Here is a 22,579-nt window from a genome sequence, read left to right on the forward strand (position 1 = left end):
CCCTCCTAACCAATCAAATTTGCCATTTTCAACTCTCATCAAAATTTGCCATCTCCAACTCAACATCATAATTTGCCATTACCAATTCATCATCAGTCCCTCCTAGGGAGGGAGAGATGGAATCACCCCAATGTCTCATCCACGTCGTGATGCGTCTCACAAATCCAACAACAATTCTCATTTCTGCAACACAAACAAAGAAAACACAGGTGTGGAGTCATCATCATCACCACAGGTAAGTGGCTGCGTATGGTGCGACAGGTTCTTCAATCCTAACTATTTCCTAAATGACTTTAACAACTTTACACTACCCGGGGTCTTTCTCCGGCCAAACCATTGGCCCTCTTACTCTATGGGTTCTAAAAACCAATTCCCATTGGCCAAACTGTGGTGCTTTTCAATTTGGGGTCTCACTCCCCCGATTCATCTCCCGGTGCCCTCGTACAATTTCTGGGCTGCGACGTGTACCTCTCCCAGTGGGTCTACCCACCTGCACACCTCCACCACTGCAGTTGCCTCCGAGCTTACCTGCTCATCACCCTAACCTAACTACCTGGGGAAGGCCCTCTGGCTCTCTCCCCACTCCGTGCCCTCTCTGGCACTGGGCTGCCCGATCCACACCCGGGATCCTCAGGCACCCACTCACAACTACCGGCTCCCAGAGCCCACCTGCGGCCTCACCTGGCCGACATCCTCACAGTGGTGGAGTGCCCAACCAACTACACACACTAACAGGCTACACGCCCAGCCATTTCCACAACACTAATGCACCCATTCACAACACCATTCTGCAACCGCACCACAAATGCCAATATCCAACCACAATTTACCTGCACCCTCTACCTAACACTTACACTACCCGCCCCGGGTGCTCGTGAAAGGGGTCCACTCTTCCCCCATCCACACCTTCGCACCATGCACACCACTCCGTACCACTCACTCCAACTCTCTCCACACACCTGTACCTGCACACCTGTGCTCTCACACCTGGTGCCACCTGCACCCTTCTCTCCCCAAGCGCATTCGCGCTGATCCACACACTCACTACTCATACACTGCTCCACACACCTGTCCAGTTGCACACCTGTGCAATCACACCTGTTCAACCTTCACACACACGGCATCATCTCAGCTAACTACTCCCTTCTGAAACTTGCGCTTCCCAGTCGTCCCTTTAAACTATTGCGCTCCCTCGTCATTATAATCCATACTAATCTACCTGCGTCCCCACTACAGGTATCAGTCACTAACTAATCTTAACGTTACCTACTGTCATCTTCTAGGGCCCTATCAATATAACCTAACCCACCCGGGCTAGTTTTCACTGCCATACACCCCATAAGCTATTGCTCCTTTGCCCCCCCATGGGAAGGATGGTGGATTTGCCATCCCACCACATCGGGGGTCTCTCACTACCAATTTCGCACATCAAATTGCAACAAATTAAAAATTTGCCAATCACTGCCCATCATCTGCCAATCACTACTGCCAATCCCTTGCCAATCATCAAATTTTGTTTTTCTCTGATTTTGGGTCCAAAACACTAACCTCATCACCCAGTCTACTCACTAATACCTCTCGGTGCGCCAATTCCTGTCCAAAGCCCGGCTTCGTAAAGCCAAACAATGAATGCTGGTTGTTTTGTGCCAGCGGCTGAATGCGTCCGGCACTCGGTGCAGGGACGGGGGCTTACCCGGGCCGAGATCCCACGCATCACCTCGGCGTGGAGCCATCCAATGTCCCGATCTCGACCTGCCGGCACGTCTCACCAAAAAGTGGTCGCCATGACGACCCTTTCTATCGGGCTGCCAGCTCCGCCTAGTGGAGCCTGGACGCGGCCGTTCAAAGCGAGGCCCGGCACGCACCGAGGGCCTGCTTCGGCTAAAAGTCGCTCTAACCTCTAACCCGTGTAACGTCGATGCTTCACCTGGACGCTTACACCCTGCAGCCCGTTCCTTGCTCACACATCCAGCCGTTTCCATGCTCCTCGTACCGTTCCTTACACACCCAGGCACACTCATTCCACTCACAGCCTTGGTCACACACCTGACCACCGAACACTTTGGCACACATTCGTCGCTCGCACACCTCACCAATACACCTCTTCGCGCCCCCTCCTCAGTCACCTCCTCTGTGACAATCACAGGTGTGCTCTCATTCGCACACCCAACCACGTGCCTCACTACCAATTCCAGCGTGCATTCCCACTCACGCTCTACCATTCCAGGTGTGCATCCTTCCATCCCAGGTGTACATCCTCGCTCACCTGTCACAACTAACTCACGCTCCATGTCACTCTCACTACTTTCACCTCCATTCCTGACAGAGCACTCACCCTTACTCTTGACAGCGCACTCTTTCCCCATGCACCTGTCCGTCACACACCTTTCTCGCGCACACTCTCCCGTTACACCCTCTGTAACACTCACCACAGGTGGACACTCTTCCTTACTTCTGACAGCGCACTCTTTCCTCATGCACCTGTCCGTCACACACCTTTCTCGCGCACACTCTCCCGTTACACCCTCTGTAACACTCACCACAGGTGGACACTCTTCCTTACTTCTGACAGCGCACTCTTTCCTCATGCACCTGTCCGTCACACACCTTTCTCGCGCACACTCTCCCGTTACACCCTCTGTAACACTCACCACAGGTGGACACTCTTCCTTACTTCTGACAGCGCACTCTTTCCTCATGCACCTGTCCGTCACACACCTTTCTCGCGCACACTCTTGCGCACACTCTCCCGTCACACCCTCTGTAACACTCACCACCCCGCGCTTCCACGTGCTCCCTCGCACACGCGCTACGACCGACTCACTCTCGCCAGCACACTCACTCCTTGGCACGCACTTTTTCCTCACACACCCCAGAGTCGGACTTTCTTGCACACCTCCTTTTTCGCACACCAGACCTGTCGCACACTTCACCAACGGCCTTTCACGAACACCCGGATCCAAACCAATCCCCAAGCTTCTTAAATCCCCTGGCGCATCATACGCACGACCATATTGGTCACCACTTACACCGGGTCCTCTTCCTCTTCGCTTCTCCTCCATCACCTGCGAATCCCTCATCCGGTTAATGAGCACACCACGATCCAAACACAGACTTTGGACCAATTCTTTTATCTCCTCTTTTATCTCTTTGTTATCCTCTCTCCGTCGCTTTTTAATTTCGCTCATCCCTTCTTCCACTTCTTTCTGTGTCGCTTTCAACCCTCCTAATACCGCAGTGTTCCTTTGAACCTGCTCCACTAACTCCGTCTGTCCCACCGTCAGCTGCTCCACCTCCTGCGTCAGGTCCTCTATGCCCCCTTGTAACTTTACAGTCCCCTTTCTCACCTCCTTCTCCATGTGCTCCTTACAGTGCCTCACCTCCTCGCGCACTCCTCCGACCTCCTCACTCACACCTCTTCTAATCTCCTCTCCCTCTACCCCATTTTTCACTCCCTCTATCTGATTCTCCTGGGCAGCCATTCTATTTTCTACCCCCATTAACCCATTTTTCACTTCTTTTATCCCGTTGTCTAACCCCTCAAAATTTTTGTCTACCTTCTCACCAGTACCCCTCGCTTCGTCCCTCCTTACCCCCATCTGGCTTCCCATTACCCCCAATCGCTCACTCCGAGCCCTCGCTTCGTCCCTCATTACCCCCAGTTGGCCCTCCAATCGCTCACTCCGAGCATCCATCCGGTTCCCCATTACCTTCATTTGCTCACAATGAGCATCCATCAGATTCCCCATTCTGTTTTCCCTTTCTTCATTATACTGGACCACAAGGGCCGTCATTTGTATACAAAACGAGTTCCAATCCATCGGGGGCGCTGCCACGGTCGCTGGCGCGGTGATCAGCGAGGCGCCATTTTGCGCGCCCGCTTCTTCGTGCGTGACGGCGCTATTTTGCGAACCTGCCGCCCTCACTGCTTCGCTCTCCTCCTGTCCCTCATTTTGGTCCTGGATCGACCCTGCTTCACTCTCCCCTACTGGACCCCAGCTGTCTTGATCCGCCATAGCGCGACTTGCAAAATTCGAGTTTCGTAAAACAAATACAAATTTCGGCCGCTCCAAATTTTGACCAAATTTTTTTTTTTCCTCTATTCGTTTTTTTTTTCAAAATTTGGTCGGGCCTCGAATCTCACTCCCGACACCAATTGTTATCGTACTAACACAATTGGTGTCCAAAATTTGGGCTAAATAAATTTAGTCCCAGGTTCGAATCCCATCTCCTGACTACCAATTGTTACAGACACGACTTTGATGTTAAGGTGGGCCGAGCGGAATGGCCGTCGTGTCCGCACAAATTACCCGATTGTACTCGAACGTCGACGAAGCCGCGCTACGCTGGCTCAATAGGAAAGAGAAGACACCCGGCTGGGTTATAATGACACAATACGACACCAGGGGTTCAGTTCTCAAGACCTCCGGAGGAGGTTATATTAAGGCGGAAGGTTAGATTACAACTACAAGAGGTACATCATAGGAAGACAGGCACTTAGACACAACCTTATATTATTCCCGACAGACCACAGAGAAACAGGACAAAAACTGACTCACACGGGGATTGATGGCGAGGAAAGCGGGTATTCGATGGCCAGCACAAGGTGCACCTTGTGCTCAGGGACAGGATGGCGCGGCCCAAAAGATGCAGGAGGTCTCTCAGCGCTCGAGGTGGCGTCTTGTCGTCTCAAGCTGGGGGCGCATCTCTCGTCACGTCCGGCAAGCCGCTGCGTATATCCGGCGGGGAGTGACACGCCCTCGGCTCGTTAGCTCCGCCCAGATGGAATCGGTCCGCCCTTCTTATTGGGTGCGGGGGGGGTTTACCAGGCTCCGCCCTTGACGAGGAGCTGACAGCCAGCCCCTTCGTGGTAACCCCGTGGGGCGCATGGATAATGGCGGCTAACCGAGCCGGAGGGAGGACGCACACTCCCCGCGCGCGCCGTTGTTGTAGTTGTTGTTGTTGTTGCTGTAGTTGTTGTTGTTGTTGTTGTAGCTGTAGTTGTTGTTGTTGTTGTTGTAGCTGTAGTTGTTGTTGTTGTTGTTGTTTGGGGAAGAAGATGGGAGGAGGTATGGGAAGGTCCTAAACTCACTACTGGTGCCATATAATCACATTCTGGTGCAACGAAGAGTCATAATTAATGGAAACGAGGCCTTAACTGACATAGATTAAGAATAACTAGGAAGATGTCCGAAAGTTGTCTACGTGTGGTGCGGTGGACCTGGGCACGACATTTAATGGGGGAATAAGGGGAAGGTCGGCTCTACTGATTGTTATTTACATGCAATGGGACTAGGGAATGGGGGACTGGGGAAAGTTGGGGAGTATTGGAGAAAATAGGGGAATATTTACAAGCGGATATGGAGGCCAAATTCCATATTCGCAACAATATATATATATATATATATGTATATTCACCTCACCTGTCCACTCAACTCCTTCATCCTTTCTGTTTGAACGTATTATACAATTAATCTCCGAGGGCCTTCAGGGTTTGGTTCAATATCAATTACGAATCTGACAGACAGCTATGTCGGGTATCAGGCAACTAGTGCACCCACTCGATACATTAGTGGCCGTTAGGTAATGTTATCATCCCCTACAGTCGGGTATATAGATTAGAGTAGATCTAGGCTGAGGCCTCAACTGATAACACCCCTGACATTATTATCACGGTTCTTGTGGTGGGTTCGCCAAGTGGCTTAAGCATTCAAGCAAGCACTCCATTTGAAACCGTTGATGAGGAACAGCTGGCTTGGCAAGCACTAGTTAGCTATACTTCGTAACTGAACCTATTCGGTTTCTTACTTTTCAGGTTGGTGTTGTTTCAGGCAATGACAAAAAAAACATTACCTCGGCTCAGCTTACATTCTCTAATCTGCCTCCTTAACCTTGTGCTGTGTCTGTCCCGTGTTCCGGTGTGAATGAATATGGTTATTTAGATTCATTGTGATTCCGAACATGGGATTTATTTTATATCTTTTTAATATCCTCAGTTTTTGTGTGTGTGTGTGTGTGTGTGTGTGTGTGTATGTGTGTGTGTGTGTGTGTGTGTGTGTGTGTGTGTGTGTGTGTGTGTGTGTGTGTGTGTGTGTGTGTGTGTGTGTGTGTTATCTTTTCGTGATGCTTTAAAAAATTTATTGATGTTTACCTGTTGAGCTCTTCATAAGTTATTTGATGAAATGTATTGTACAAAAATATATTATTAATTGTTGTTATTAAATGGTGTTTAGGCATTTTGTATCGCACTCCGAAAGCAGCTAGCTAAGTATGGTGATTGAGATGTTAAAAGCAGAAGGATGTGGATATTTTTCCCTCTAATACTCCAGGTTGTTCTATTAACTCAAGTTCAGTCATCAGATTAAATGTGTTTTAGCAATAAGTGTTTCCAGATACTTGTTACCAAAAATGCATATACCCCTATGTTTTATCATAATTGGCGTTAAGACAGTTTGATAAAAATAAAAAAAAACACCTTTTAGAGGCCATTTTTCCCCGCAAGCGGGGGTTGGCCTTTTTCGGGAACTGTGGTTGTTGTTGTTTTTCGGTCCCCTTTTTGAAGCAATGTTTTACGTTTTTTACGTAAGCAATGTTACTATGTAAAAATATACATGGTGATTTATGGGTGTGTGTGGAGGTGCAGGTGATGGAGCTTTATTGTGAGGCCTGTGAGACAGCCATTTGTTTAGATTGCACCGCCGCAGAACACCGTGAACATCCATCGGTGCCCCTGGCTGATGCTGTGGAACAGCACAAGGCTTCGCTGCATGCTCAGATGGAGCGTGTGCAGGCTCGGTGGGTCGAAACCACTCACGTTTTCACAACGCCTGCCTGATATTTACTGATTTGATATCCATGTAAATGTATTTGTGCAACTATAGCTTTGACATTTTGAGGTGTAGAAGTTATTCATATTCATATTCATATTCTTTATCGTGGTCCATGTAAAAACATGGAAATTTTCCTTCCACTAGCAATTCAAAGACAAAGAATTTCAAAGACAAAGAGAGAGATCAATTCAATACAATTCAAAGAAATAGTTGGGGGGTGCATCTCATCCTTTCCACACTCGTGTTTAACATGTGAATTGCATTTGGTACAAAAGATAGTCGAAAGCGACAACGAGAGGTAAGTGGCACACAAAGGTAAATGTCTGAACGATTACAACAAAAACAACGGTGAAGAGGGTGTGATGGGTATTTCATTATTTTGTGGGCCTTCAACATGGCGCGCTCCTCATACAAGGTACAAATTTATGGAAGCTCTGTTTGTATCACACACTGGACAATCTTCTTGCGTCTTTCCAGTTTCTTAATATTTTCTTTTGATAAATGTAGATGTTAAATTGAAACAAAGAATACTTTGTGCCAAGGACTGATAAAAATAATCAAATCCGATTATCAACATGAAACTCTTTCAGTTTCCTTAAAAAGTACAATCTTTGGTGTGCTATACCGGCCAACACTGGGGCATTCTGCCAACATTTGGGAATTCCTGCTCCACTTCAATTTATTTATCAATCATTGTCCCCAAATACTTATGTTCAGGGACTTGTTCTATACGATGGTCGTGAATGATCAGAGGGTCATGATCACCTGCTCGGCGTCAAAAATCAAAAATAATTTCCTTTTTCTTGTTGACATTGAGAACTAAATAATGACGGTCACACCAGTCTATAAACCTCTGAACCTCGTTCACATATTCATTGTTATCATTGAGTAAGAACCCACTAATTACTGTATCAGCATATTTCACGATACTACAATGAGGACTTGAACTGCAAAAGTCACCTGTATACAAGGAAAACAAAATGTGAGCGACGACACAACCTTGTGGTGCCCCGAGACTCAAAACTCTGACACGTGACACCATGTCATTATACTTCACCCATTGTGGTCTATCTGTAAGAATGTTGTGTATTAATCTTGAAAGTTGACGTGTCAATTCGTCAAGTCCGAGAAAAAAATGGAACTAAACAAATGCGAGCAAACCGGACAGTTGGCTTACCGTGCATTCGTGGGCCCAGACGAGATAGCTTAAAGGTAAGTGTGTACACCTGTAGACAATCCTACAAGCCCTTGCCACATTGAACGAAATAAAAATTAAAAAACAAGCTTCTCTGTTTCTTAAAATACATCGTTTTGTCGAAAAAAAGGGTGACTTTTTTTAAAATTAAAACAGTGTGTGTGTGTGTTCCTGTTAAAATGGGCATATCTTTTGTTTATCATGGTAAAAGGTACATATTTCATTTATCACTCATTTTGGGGACTGAAATGGTTCGTGTCATGTTCAGTTCAAATTTGATGTGATGGTAAATAAATCTGGCGACGACGTCACGGTCGACACATTTTTTTCAGGCCTCCGGTACCTCAAAATTTGGCACGACACCACTGGGTGCATTACTCATAATGACGCAGAAAATCAGGTTAACGATTAATTACGTTTTAAATACGAACAAAATGCATTTTTTCATTGCACAAGACTTTATTCAAGACGATATAAAAGACTTGAAAAATAAAGGGGAATTTTTTTTATTCAACCCAGATGGGAGTCGGACCCACAATCCCCAGATTGGGAGTCTGATACTTTACCCAACAGGCCATTGGGCCAGGACGATACATTTTTTGTAATAATGTTTTGAAGTGTGTGTGTGCGTGTGTGTGCGTGTGTGTGCGTGTGTGTGCGTGTGTGTGTGTGTGTGTGTGTGTGTGTGTGTGTGTGTGTGTGTGTGTGTGTGTGTGTGTGTGTGTGTGTATATATATTGTTGTGGTTTTCAGTTTGTAAAGTGAGTCTAATAAAGGTTAAAATTTGCCCCCCATAGTTAGTCACACAAGCAACATGTAGCCTCGTGATAGTATAGTTATGTCTTGGTATTTGTGAGCTTAGTTCCTTTCCATTGTTAGTTCTGCGTTGAGTAAGAGCCAGGAGAACAGGCCCTACTGCCACCGATCATCCGACGTCCGTAGCCTCTGTCGTGAAATCGTATTCGTACTGAACCCGGGGGTGATGCTCGCTGCTCGTTGACACCGCTAGGGGCGTGACTATAAGACCCACTGCTGCGGACGGTGCTCCGAGACTTCTCCTGTGACACGTTACATCTGGTAGACTCGCTAACGGTACGCCAGCATAGAATATCCAGCTTGCTTGCATTGAATGTTATGAATGGTCCCATGTGATGCCACATCGTATACTTATTGCATTTCCTGCATTACAGGATGATGTCATGATCTAAATGGAATTAAACCACAAGTTGGACTAAAGTTGTGTGGACCTGATTGGTTTTCCACAACACTTAATTCCATTTATATCTACCGACATGGCTGGCAACAAGACGCTGGCGGTTGCCGTATTCTGTGCCGACCCGCAAGCCCCGGATGGTGGCTTGCAACTGAAGCACTGGCTCAGAACATTGGAGAATCATTTTGAGGAGCCTGAGACCGCGCCGACGGCTGCCGCGAAGCTAGCAACGCTTCATTCAAAAATCGACTACAAGGTGTACAATTCCATCGCTCAATTCGCGACGTATGACCTCTTGATCGCGGAGCTCAAACGGCTGTACATAAAGGAAAAAAGCCCGGTGTATGCACGATATTTGCTGCTAACGCGACGTCAGCAACCCAATGAGGCGATGGACCACTATGCCCAGGAGCTCTGGCAGCTCTTGCTGGACAGCATCAAGGAGCCACGGACTCCCGCGCAGGTTCAGGATGATCTTCTTTTAGATGCCTTCATTGCAGGGGTCTCCTCCCAGGAACTAAGGCTCAAGCTCTTAGAGAAGACCGACCTGACCTTCGCTACGGCACTCGAGCAAGGGAAAGTATACACCGAAGCGCGGATGCAATCGAACACCTATGATCGCACGCGCCTCTTGGCGGGCACTACACTACACGCCCGGCCGGAGAGTGCTACCGCCAAGGACGCGGACCTGCTCGCGGAACTCCGGGATGCTCCGGAGGAAGACCCAGTCCTGACGGCTGCCGCTACGACCAGACCCAAGGCCTTACGCGGGGCCGCATGCTTTTTCTGTGGGGGGCCACGCCATGCCCGGCCCGTGTGTCCGGCACGAGACGCTATATGCCATTTGTGCTCGCAAAAGGGACATTACGCAAAAGTGCAGGAAAACGGCACGCGGCTCGCGGCTCATTGAATCGCGCGGTCGCGGTTGCGCGGTCGCGGCGACCTTGAATGGGCTCATTGCGGAGCCTGCGAGCCGAGCCCGAAACCCGGCGCCTTACCCGTCTTCGAAGGGGAGGGCCCCTCTCTGCGGGCCCCTGGGCGCTCAGACTTCCTTGGCGGGCGTCACCGGACAGCCACCACAGTCTCATCCTCAATCGGGCACGAAGTACGTGTCCTTGACCAAACTCCGGGCCACGCCAGGGGCTTTGAAGCCTCGCCAAGCCCCAGCGGAACGTTCTCCTCGTGTCGTCCACGAGCTAACGGTGGCCCTCACCCCGGAAAAGGCGATTTTGAATACTACGGAGGCCTTTTCCTGCCAAAAGTGTCAAAAGGCGTTTTCAAATACTATGGAGGCCTTTTCCCATCAGAATTGTCAGATTTTGAATCGCAAAACACCGGAATGCTTGGGAAAGCCCTCTGATGGCATTAATGGATTCCCCATGGACAACGCATACTCCAGCCACGACCGCAAAACTGCTGCTGGCATAGGATCCACCCGCGAGGCTTGTCCGACCCATTCGGGGGGTTCAGTCCCACTCCCAGCAGCCTCGTCTGGCCTGGCTCAAGCCCTTATTCCCCTCATGGTCGAAGGCCATTGTGTTCGGGCCTTGGTGGATACAGGGTCTACGGATAGTTTTATCGACCAGCGACTTGTGCTCAGGCATGGATGGCGGATCTGGAGGTCTATGAGACGGATCTTCATGGCTTCCCAGGGGCTTCGACTCAGCACGAAGGGGGAATGCCGATTGAAACTCGTGCTAAAGGGACGGGTTTTTCCTGATGTACACCTTATGGTTTTACCCGCTTTATGTGCTGATATTCTGTTAGGACACGATTTTCTTAAGCTGCATGGACGTCTGGTAATGGAGTTTGGTGGGCCTGACACGCTTGTTGTGGGGGCGGACGACGCGCTTGCGGTGTGCGCCCTAGCGCAAATGGACATCCAGCCGCTTTCGCTGTTCCCCAATCTAACCTCCGACTGCACCCCTGTCGCGGTGAAATCACGGCGCTACTCTCGCGCAGACATGCAATTCATTGCGGACGAAACGGCTCAGCTCTTGAAAGACGGCATCATAGAACCTAGCAGGTCGCCGTGGCGCGCCCAGGTCTTGGTGGTGCGCAGCGAGGCCCACCGCAGACGCATGGTAATCGACTATTCCCAAACGATTAACCGCTTTACACAGCTGGATGCCTACCCCCTTCCGGGGATGGACGCGCTGGTGCAACAGGTGTCCCAGTATTCGGTCTATAGCACTCTCGATCTCCGTAGTGCGTACCACCAGATCCCTATCTCTAGGGCGGATCGTATCTATACCGCTTTTGAGTCGGGGCAGCGGTTGTACCAATTTACGCAATTGCCTTTTGGGGTAACGAACGGGGTCACTTGTTTCCAGAGGGCCATGGATGACCTCATTGCGCGGGAGCACTTAACCGATGTTTTCGTCTACCTCGATAATCTTACGGTTTGTGGATATGACCAAGGGCACCATGATGCTAATCTGAAGCGCTTCCTTGAGGTCGCGCAGAGGTATCACTTAGCTATGAACGAGGATAAGTGCCAATACTCCCTACGCACGATAGATCTTCTGGGGTACACCGTGACCCATGGCTCTGTCGCTCCGGATAAGGAGCGTCTGCGACCTTTGCTCGACATGGCCCCTCCCTGTGATCGGGCGTCCCTGAAGCGCGCCCTCGGGCTATTCGCCCATTACTCCAAATGGGTGCAAAATTTCTCCGCGAAACTTCGCCCCCTCGTGGCCTGCGTCACCTTCCCATTGAGTCCGGCCGCATTGGCGGCCTTTGAAGGCCTTAAGGCCGACATCGCCCGAGCCGCCGTGGCGACAATCGACGAGAGCGGCTCTTTCGTCCTCGAAAGTGACGCCTCGGATCAGGCCATCGCGGCGACCCTCTCCCAAGGGGGGGCGTCCCGTGGCTTTCTTTTCATGGACTCTTACCACTGCTGAGCGGAGACACTCGTCCGTCGAAAAGGAAGCGTATGCGATCGTCGAGTCTATTCGGCGATGGCGCCCGTACTTACTCGGGCGGTGCTTCCAAATCATCACGGACCAGCAAAGCGTTGCGTTCATGTACGACACCTTACACGCCCAGCGCATTAAGAATGAGAAAATCACTCGCTGGCGTATCGAACTCGCCGACTTCTGTTACACCATCAAATATCGCCCGGGGAAGGATAACCGGGCCGCCGATGCCTTATCACGACCGGCTACATGCGCGGGTATCACCTCTTTGGAGGGCCTACGGGTGCTGCATGCCACTGCGAGCCATCCCGGCGTAACGCGTTTCGCTCATTTTGTGCGGCGTGGCAATCTCCCATACTCGATTGACGATATCCGCCGTATCTGTCGCGACTGCGCTATCTGCGCGGAAATCAAACCGCGTTTCTATAACCCTCCCATGGGGACTCTGGTTAAGGCTACCGTGTGAACGCTTGGCGATGGATTTCAAGGGCCCATTGCCGGTGTCGAGCGGCTCTCGCTATCTGCTCACTATCGTCGATGAGTACTCGCGATTCCCCTTTGCTTATACGTGCGCGGACATGACTGCTGCCACGGTGATGCGATGCTTACAGAACTTGTTCTCAATGTTCGGGTACCCGGCCTATGTCCATACCGACCGGGGTGCGGTCTTCTTGTCTCAGGAGGTGCGCGGCTATCTGCTCCAAAATAACATTGCTTCTAGTTACACCATGCCGTACAGACCCCAGGCTAATGGGCAGATCGAACGCTTCAACGGGATTATCTGGAGGGCCGTCATGCTCAACCTCCGGACCCTCGGCCGGGGCCTCGATAAATGGGCTTGGTCGCTACCTGCGGCGTTGAACTCGATCAGGGCTCTCCTGTGTACGGCAACCAATCACACTCCCCACGAGCGACTTTTCCACCACCCCAGGAGCACGGGGTGTATACGGTCTTTGCCCAGTTGGCTCGCTGGGCCCGGGCCGGCCTACCTTAAACGGGCGGTTCGCGCGAGCAAGTACGACCCCCTGGACAAGGTGCAGATTCTCCAGGCTAATCCTGAGCATGCTCGTGTGATGACGACTGATGGCCGTGAGACTACTGTCTCCGTCCGTCACCTTGCCCCTTGCGGGGTCGCCGACCTGAGTAGGGAATCGGACGGACCGACCGAACCCATCTATGAGACTATGGCCTCTCCCGACGCTCCCATCGCCGAAAGTCTACCGACTCTCCCCTCGCTGGGTCTACCTGGGCCCGACGACTTGGAGTTACCCCCTTCGTCACCCGACCCTGATGGCGCCTCCGACGCCGGGGACACAGGGATACGTGATGCTGTACCCTGGGAATTTCGGACGCGTGCTGGCAGAGAAATTCGCCGCCCGGCCCGATACGGTTGGGTCGACTGATGTTCCGTACCCTGTTTGTGCTGACGCTCGCTCGCCTCTAGCCGCACCGCCGTATAATTCTGACGGGGGGGGAGAATGTAGTGAAATCGTATTCGTACTGAACCCGGGGGTGATGCTCGCTGCTCGTTGACACCGCTAGGGGCGTGACTATAAGACCCGCTGCTGCGGACGGTGCTCCGAGACTTCTCCTGTGACACGTTACATCTGGTAGACTCGCTAACGGTACGCCAGCATAGAATATCCAGCTTGCTTGCATTGAATGTTATGATGCCACATCGTATACTTATTGCATTTCCTGCATTACAGGATGATGTCATGATCTAAATGGAATTAAACCACAAGTTGGACTAAAGTTGTGTGGACCTGATTGGTTTTCCACAACAGCCTCAATCCTTTTTGCACTAACGTTGGTTCATGATTGGGCGAGTTAACACGAGGCAGGCGAGGAGGACCGGGGCGGAACCGAGGGCGGAGCGGCAGAAGCGCTAATGGTAAGCCCGGGCCGCCAATCAAGGCTCGGAGGTGGTGACTGCGGCGTTGCGTCACAGGGCGTGGTGAGAAGGGTCGAGAGTGTTCCAGAAGATTCGGGGGGGGGGGGGGCGTAGATATAAAACCCGCCCTCGAAAGGATTGGCGCGCACACGGCAGTAGAAAGAGGACGAGCGGTGAAGGACTTGCACGAGAGGACTGCTGCCTAAAGAACTTGCACAAGGACTTGCACTCGATAGGACTCGCGCGGGAAAGCTGTTGAACGGAGGACTCACTAGTGGAGAGCGTCAAAGAACTCGCGCGCATGAACCAGCTCAGAGGATCGAGGAAGAGGAGTTGGCAGCGTCCGAGAGCTGGACAGATACGCGGGCGCAGCCAGACGCGCATGAACCGATATACAGCGCATTTTGAGACGCGCGAGTGAAAACGGCTGAGTAATGTTTGGCCCGTTCGATTCACACCTCAGGCCAATTGCGCGCCAGCTGGCGGGGCCTAGCGAACGGAGGCCCAGCAGCGTGGAAGCGAGCGTTTCCCGCCAACGCCCCGGACGATTCTGACGACCCCTGACGAGACCCCACCAGTGATCAGAGTTAAGTGCACCCACACACACATTATTTTCAGTTATCTTTCCCTGTGTCTTCCCGGTGTGTACCCTGGTTTAGAATAGGTACACCGTATCCCTGCGTGTCGTAAGAGGCGACTAAGAGGGTTGGCGTCAGGAAGAGCATCCGGCCATAAAAACATTGCCTCAAGAGAACCATGACAATTACATCTACATATGGGCAGGGTACAGCCCGAAGTGGAGATCGGTTTCTGAGGTTTGGGACATGGAATGTAGGGACAATGACGGGGAGATCAGGAGAAGTGGTGGAAGTATTGATCAGAAGAAGAGTGGACATATGTTGTGTGCAAGAGACGAGATGGAAAGGAAGTGGTGTGAGAATGGTGAAGGGTAGGAAGGGACAGAAATACAAGTTTGTGTGGCAAGGGTGCCCGGAGGGCGTGAATGGTGTTGGTGTCCTGTTTTCTGAGGAGTTTGTAGACAGTGTGGTGAGTGTGACGAGAGTGAGTGATAGGTTGATGATGGTGAAAATGATGATTGGAAAGCTCTTGGTGAACGCCATCTCGGGATATGCTCCACAGTTTGGTCAGAGCGATGAAGAGAAGGCCAAGTTCTGGTGTGCGATAGAGAAGCTGATGGAAAACGTGAAAGATGAGGAAGTTGTTGTGGTCGGAGGAGACCTAAATGGACATGTGGGAATGAGTATGGACGGTTTTGAGGGAGTTCATGGGTGTTACGGATATGGTGTGAGAAATGGAGAAGGTGAAAGGATTTTGGAGTTTGCTGATGGAGCTGATTTGTTGATTTGTAATACTCAGTTCCAAAAAGAGGATAATACGCTTGTTACATACACGTCAGGTTGGTCGACGACAACCGTTGACTACCTGATGGTGCGTAGGTGAGATAGGGGCACCTCTGGGGACACAAAGGTGATCCCGGGGGAGGAGGCTGTTTCACAGCACCACTTGGTTGTCTGCGACATAAGGGTGAAAGGTGCGAGCAGAGCTCGGCAGGTGAAATAACAACCGAGAATGAAGGTGTGGATGTTGAAAGAGGTGACAGTAAGGGAGGCATTAAAAGAGAGGCTGAGTAGGGTAGAGGATGATGTGGTTGAGCTTGAAAGTGGTTGGATGTCAATGAAAGCTAGTCTGTTGGGAGCCGTTGGTGAGGTATGTGGATGGACAAAAGGACCACCGAGGCACTCGGAAACATGGTGGTGGGATGATGAAGTTGGAAAGAGGATTGACGAGAAGAGGAAGAAGTTCAAGGAGTGGCAGAAGGCGAAGGGTACGGGAGCAGAAAAAGCAGAGCATGAAAGTTATAAGGCAGCCAAGAAGGCTGAAAAGAAAGAGGTAGCAAAGGCGCAGGAGGCATGTAGGAAAATGTTCGGAGAACGCTTGGATTTGGAAGAGGGTCAGAGAGCGGTATTCAGGATTGCAAAGCAAATAGCGAAAGAGAGGTGTGATGTGATGGTGGTGAGTTACTTGAAGGATGAAGAGGAACAAATCGTTGTGGACCCAGATGGAATTAAAGGAAGATGGAAAAGATATATGGAAATGCTGTTGAATACAGACAATGAATGGGATGGCAACATAGAGAGTAACCCAGTTTTAGGACCGGCAGAGAAGATAACTGATAGTAAGGGAAACATATGAAAATCTGTTAACTAAATTGTTACCAAAAAATTTCTTCACCAATATGTTTGTAAAGGTGTGTAATAACATGTGTTAAAATGTTGAAGGTCAACTCCCGTGGGAAACCCAGAAAAAAACCTGTTGAATTCGGGTACCGAAAAATTATTTTCGAGAATTTTAATTTTTTAAAATCAGCCCTTAAGTAACTTATGAGGGGTCAAATAAGGGGTTTTCATGATTCTGAGTTGATTGTTAACATTTATATTTCACCACAGACACTCCTTTGTGGAAAAATAATTTCTAAATATATCTCATTTTCTACTTTGCAGGACATGGAGTCTAGCAATATGGATGAAGACGTTACTCCACCTGTGCTCAATTGCTTCATCTGTGCATGCTCGGATACACCAGCTGAAAGGCTCATACAGGCAACTCCAAAGGGATACTCAACTTTATTGAAACAAGCAGAAACTGTCGAAAATGTTACTGTTGTGGAACGTATGAAGGAGGCTCAAAAGGAAGGAAAACTGAGGTACCACCAGAAGTGTAAAAATGATCTGTACAACAACTTTGTTGCAACCACCAAGAAGTCAGCTCAAGCATCAAAGGCAGAGAAAGAGTCATCAAAGTTGAAGAGAAGATGCACTACTTGTGAGTTCAGTTCATCAACTGGCTGCAGTTCTAGAAGATCACAGTCAGTTGACCTCCTGTATAAGGATGTATGCATTCTTTGCAACCAACCAGCCCAGCTCTACAAAAATAATCCAGCACAAGCTAGAAAGAAATACAGAGTGCCAGATAATTTGACTGCAGATACACTGAAGGCAAGCTTGCTGAAGACAGCACGGAGTCGCGGGGATGACTGGGGCACTGAAGTCACTGGACGCCTGGAAGGGATCAACGACTTGGTAGCAGAAGAAACACTGTACCATTTGTGATGCAAACTTATGTTTGCGAGAGGTGACAGTTTGTCCAAGACTGATGACTGATGAGGAAGGAAAAAGGAAGAGAGGACAGAGGAGTATTGATGAGGAGCGAGAGGCAGTTTTTATTGAATTCTGCGAATGGTTCGACTCAGAATTAGAGCATGGGGTAATGAACATGGACCAAGTCCATGAAAAGCTGCAGGAGTTTGATCAGTCACCAGAGAAGAGCCTTTCTTATTCAAAGCATTGGCTAAAGATAAAACTTCTAGAGAAATACGAAGACACCTTGTATTTCACAACACAGGAAAGAAGGGCAGATGTACTCTGTCTCAAAGATGGCACCGACAATATTCTGCGAGGGCATCATGCTAATCTTGACCATGGAGATGAGAAGACTCAGATCATAAAGACGGCACTCAAGTTCATATCCAATGATATTGCCTTGATTGATATAGGTCCAAAGTCATACCCCACCACACACAGTATGACTGACATCGATAGTCAGCTGACACTTGTTCCTGCAAGCCTTCAGATGTTCTTGAGACCGATTGTCAAGACAGACGAAAGAGTTGCCGTTTGGGGGCAGAATTTTATTAAGGCCTGTCGACCTCGGTCTGGAGTATTGCCACACCAAATGGGGCTTGCCATACAACTTGATCATCGATTTGGGTCAAAATGGATGCTCAACAAGTTCCACCGGCTGGGATACACCGAGTCTTACACGGAGACACAAAACTACAAATACTGCTTCCTTAATAGTAGGAGTGGAGATGATGTTCCAGATACTTCTGGCACTCTTGACACCATTGTGGAGGAAACCGATGAACAGATCAATGATGAGGTTGCGGTTGATGCTGCGCTTGAGGATCAATCAGTGATGACAGCCAAAGTGCCAGCCAGTGAAAGTGAATTGTCAAGTAATGATCAGGTGGTCGTTATGGAGGTTGGGGAAACAAACAATGCAGTCACTCAGTTTGTTGGAGACAATATAGATTTAAACATTGTCTCTATTCACAGAAACACTCCCTTTCACTCAATGGGTTGGATCGAAGTCACCTCTCCGGCACCACCTTTGCCTTTGCCATTGCCATCCGGCACCACATTCACTCCGTGCCTACCTGCAGACCCGGGACTGGATCCTTCTACAGAGCATGTCTCTGAACCCCAGTGACTATGGATGGACAATAGGTGTGCATGGGTATGAGCCAGTTCCAACACTGGACCCCACGGCTCCTGAGGAGCTATTGCAGTTCACGAGCTGTAATTGTCATGGAGATTGCAGCAACCGGCGATGCAGCTGCAAGAAGAATGGGGTCACGTGCATCTCGGCCTGTGGAGTCTGTAATGGCATTACATGCAGAAACTGCAGTCATGATGTTGTTGAGTCTGACGAAGACATAGACAATGACTGTTGAAACTTCTGACATCGTGAATGAGAAATAACTCTTGAGTATTATATATGTATGTGAAATAAAAGCTACTTTGTGTGTAAATGTAAAAGTGAAAATATAAATGTTAACAATCAACTCAGAATCATGAAAAACCCTTATTTGACCCCTCATAAGTTACTTAAGGGCCGATTAAAAAAAAAAAAAAAAATTCTCGAAAATAATTTTTCGGTACCCGAATTCAACAGGTTTTTTCTGGGTTTCCCACGGGAGTTGAACTTCAACATTTTAACACATGTTATTACACACCTTGACAAACATATTGGTGAAGAAATTTTTTGGTAACAATTTAGTTAACAGATTTGTGAAATATCTCATAAAATGCCCTTACTATGAGAAGGAAGTTGAGGAAGCGATAAAAGCAATGAAGAGTAGATAAGCGGGAGGGCCGACAGGAGTTGTGGGAGATATGTTGAAGGCAGCAGGAAGTTGGGGTGTGAAGAGAATGACAGAGATCTGTAATCTGGTGGTGAAAGAAGGCCGCCTTCCAGTGGATTGGGAACTGAGTACCCTCGTCCCTCTATACAAGGGGAAAGGTGACCCTCTGGAGTGTGGCTCGTACCGAGCGATAAAGTTATTGGAGCATGGAATGAAGGTATTGGAAAGGGTGTTGGAGAGGAGGATAAGGAAGTAGGTGAAGATCGACGAAATGCAGTTTGGATTTATGCTAGGAAGAGCAACGACAGACGCGCTCTTTATTGTGAGGCAGTTGCAGGAGAAGTACGGGGAGAAGAGGAAGAAGTTGTTTCTTGGGTTTGTTGATCTGGAGAAAGCATTCGATAGGGTTCCACGCGAAGTAGTGACATGGTCATTGAGGAAGTTAGGAGTGGAGGAATGGTTGATCAGAGTAGTGATGGCAATGTACAAAAGAGCGAGCACAGCTATAAGGACGAAGGACAGGAACAGTGGTGAGTTTGAGGTGAAGGTGGGAGTGCATCAGGGGTCGGTACTAAGTCCACTACTATTTGTAGCTGTGATGGAGGTGCTGGCTCAGAACGTAAAGGAGGGTTTACCGTGGGAGTTGTTGTATGCAGATGATCTGGTGTTGATTGCGGAAAGTATGGATGGACTGAAGGAAAAGATGAACAAGTGGGCGGAATGTATGGAGACAAAAGGTCTGAAGGTGAATATCAGAAAGACGAAGGTGATGGCAAGTGGTAAAGCATGTGGTGAGGTGGAAAGAACTGGGAAGTGGCCATGTGCTGTGTGCAGGAAGGGTGTCGGAGTGAACTCCATTCAATGTACAATGTGCGCTGAGTGGGTTCATCAAAAATGCAGTGGTCTGAGAGGGTCATTAACCAGTGTGGCAGCTACATTCAAATGTAAGGTGTGCACAGAGGGAGCTGTAGATGGAGGAAATGTTGAGTTGGATATTGGAGATGGCATGAAGCTGGATGGTGTGAAAACATTTTGCTACCTCGGAGACATGCTGAATGGAGAAGGTGGATCAGACTCGGCAACGGTTGCTCGAGTGAGATGTGCATGGAAGAAGTTTCGGGAACTGAGTGGCGTGCTGATGAGGAGGGGAGTGTCGTTGAAGCTGAAGGGAAAGGTGTATGCTGCATGTGTGAGAAGTGTTATGATTTATGGGAGCGAAACATGGGTAATTAACGTAGAGCAGCAACGAAGGCTGGAAAGGGTGGAAATGCGAATGGTTCGATGGATGTGTGGAGCATCGTTGAGAGAGAGGAAGACAAATGATGAATTGCGAAAGATTATGGGAATGGAGCCTGTGATGGATGCTGTGAAGAGAAACAGGTTGAGATGGTTTGGTCACGTGTTGAGGAAGGATGAAAGTGACTGGTTGAGAAGAGTGATGGAAATGAATGTAGAAGGAAGTGGAGGATGGGGAACACCGAGAAAGACTTGGCTAAAGATGGTGGAAAAAGAAATGCGGGCAAGGGAGTGAAGGAGAGATGCAGAAAATAGGGCAAAATAGAGAACATTGTCATGGGGACCGCAAGGCTAACCCCCGCTCTGGCAGAGAAAATGGCCGTAAAATGCATGTTGTTGTTGTTTCCCTGTGTCTGTGTTTGAAGTCGATGCTGCCAATGCAGTCGTTCTCCTCCTCCTCCTCCCTCTCTCCCCCACCCCCACCCGCGTGTATTAACTCCGCCACATATTGAACTGAACGCTTCGGAGTAACAGCTTGTTCGGCAATCCGTTCCTTGGGAAGATTTTAATCGCAAGGAATGCGACCATATATATATATATATATTTGATTTTACAGCAAAAACTATAGAACTTAGGTGGAATTTGTTTTGAAAGCCATTAACTAGACCTATTGGCCGATGTATATTCCAAGTTTCAGCTAGTTTCAATGTGTAGTCCTTGAGATATGAGCGCCAACATTTTGGGTGGACAGACGGATGGACATGAACGTGAATGTGAGGGTTTTCTTCATAAAACTAAAGAATGCGGAAACGGACGTTGCTGTTATTTGGAACATATTACCTCAATGGTCAAAGCATTTACTTCTGAAATTTACTGCTGATTTCGTCCAGTGGAAGCCGAGAAACGAATTTTCAGTCCCCATGTTAAAATTGCATTCAGAGAAACGATCCCATATATAGGAGGGGCGCTTTGTGCCTCCCTTAATTTGGTCCATTGGACCAACGGGCCCACTCATGTTTTGAAACAAAAAACTTGCTCTTGTTAATTTAATGATTTTTTTTTTTAAGTCTTATTTTTATTTCATTCCTGACCCACAACAGCCTCCCTGAGGTGGATGGAGCAGCGCGGCTTGTCGCTGAGATTTCTTGGCAGCTGACAGCACAACGCGACGAGGTTCTCGAGGAGATTCGCTCTTCTTTTGATGAACTTTCTAAGGCATTGGAGCAGCGCAGAGACATTCTTCTCTCACAACTTGATGCTCTGTATAGTCTCAAGTACAAGGTCTGTCTTATTCTGTGTTAACCACAGAATGCCAAAGCTTGAAAATCAGCCAAAACTTTTGATTTTGTTTTTCATTTCTATTTTAAATGTCACATGATATATTTATTCAAATTAATTCTTACTTCCAACAAATGGTTTTGAAAAATGTTCAACATTGAGGATGAATGGAACAAATATCTGAAGACTTCATTGTACTTTTCCATGCATAACAGGATATGAGTAGTCGATGGACAACAGTGTATGGGATTTGAACCTGGGTTCCCAGTATCATGAGCTCTTGGTTCAGATGGGAATGCTGAACAGGCCATCCAATTTCTGTAAAACTGAAATTGGATGATAAGGTCATTCCACACTTGCACAGTGACCTGTCCATTTTTTCTTCAACAATAATTGATCCCATACCCGACTGGAGGTGCCTCTCAGTTGTGAATGATTCTGTACCTGAGAATGTACCTGGATAGATTGCTACTCAATTATAGGATGCTGCCAATGCAGTGCTCGGTCAGGACAGGAATTTGGAATTGAACATTGTTTTTTGTTTGTTTAAATTAGATTTTTAAAGGAGATATTCAATCTCCACATATATTATTTATTTATTTATATATATATATATATATATATATATATATATATATATATATATATATATATATATATACATATACATATACACAGTGCATTCAGAAAGTATTCAGACCCCTTCACGTTTTTCACATTTTGTTATGTTGCAGCCTTCTGCTGAAATCGTTTAAATTCATTTTTTCTCTCATCAATCTACACTCAATACCCCATAATGACAAAGAGAAAACAGGATTTTAGAAAGTTTTGCAAATTTATTAAAAAGACAAAAATTGAAATATCACATTGACATAAGTATTCATACCCTTTGCTATGACACTTGAAATTTAGCTTAGGTACCTCCCATTTATCTTGATCATCTTTGAGATGTTTCTGCACCGTGATTGGAGTCCACATGTGGTAAATTCATTTGATTGGACATGATTTGGAAAGGCACACACCTGTCTATATAAGGTCTCACAGCTGACAATGCATATCAGAGCAAAAACC

The 22,579-nt window shown here is 48.3% G+C and overlaps 1 protein-coding gene across 5 annotated transcripts in view; it reads left to right on the plus strand.

Moving 5' to 3' along the window:
* The window catches only part of LOC137425715 (tripartite motif-containing protein 2), a 190,778-nt gene that overhangs the window by 47,048 nt on the left and 121,151 nt on the right, over positions 1-22,579 (plus strand). For all 5 annotated transcript variants that reach the window (XM_068114427.2, XM_068114431.2, XM_078777029.1 and 2 more), the window contains 2 exons: positions 6,644-6,795; positions 21,331-21,511. In XM_068114427.2, coding sequence (XP_067970528.2) covers positions 6,644-6,795; positions 21,331-21,511 — 333 coding nt within the window. The remainder of the gene's footprint in view (positions 1-6,643; positions 6,796-21,330; positions 21,512-22,579) is intronic.

Source organism: Myxine glutinosa, chromosome 4, assembly GCF_964187855.1.
Source record: "Myxine glutinosa chromosome 4, kmMyxGlut1.1, whole genome shotgun sequence".
NCBI classification, from domain to species: Eukaryota; Metazoa; Chordata; class Myxini; order Myxiniformes; family Myxinidae; genus Myxine; species Myxine glutinosa.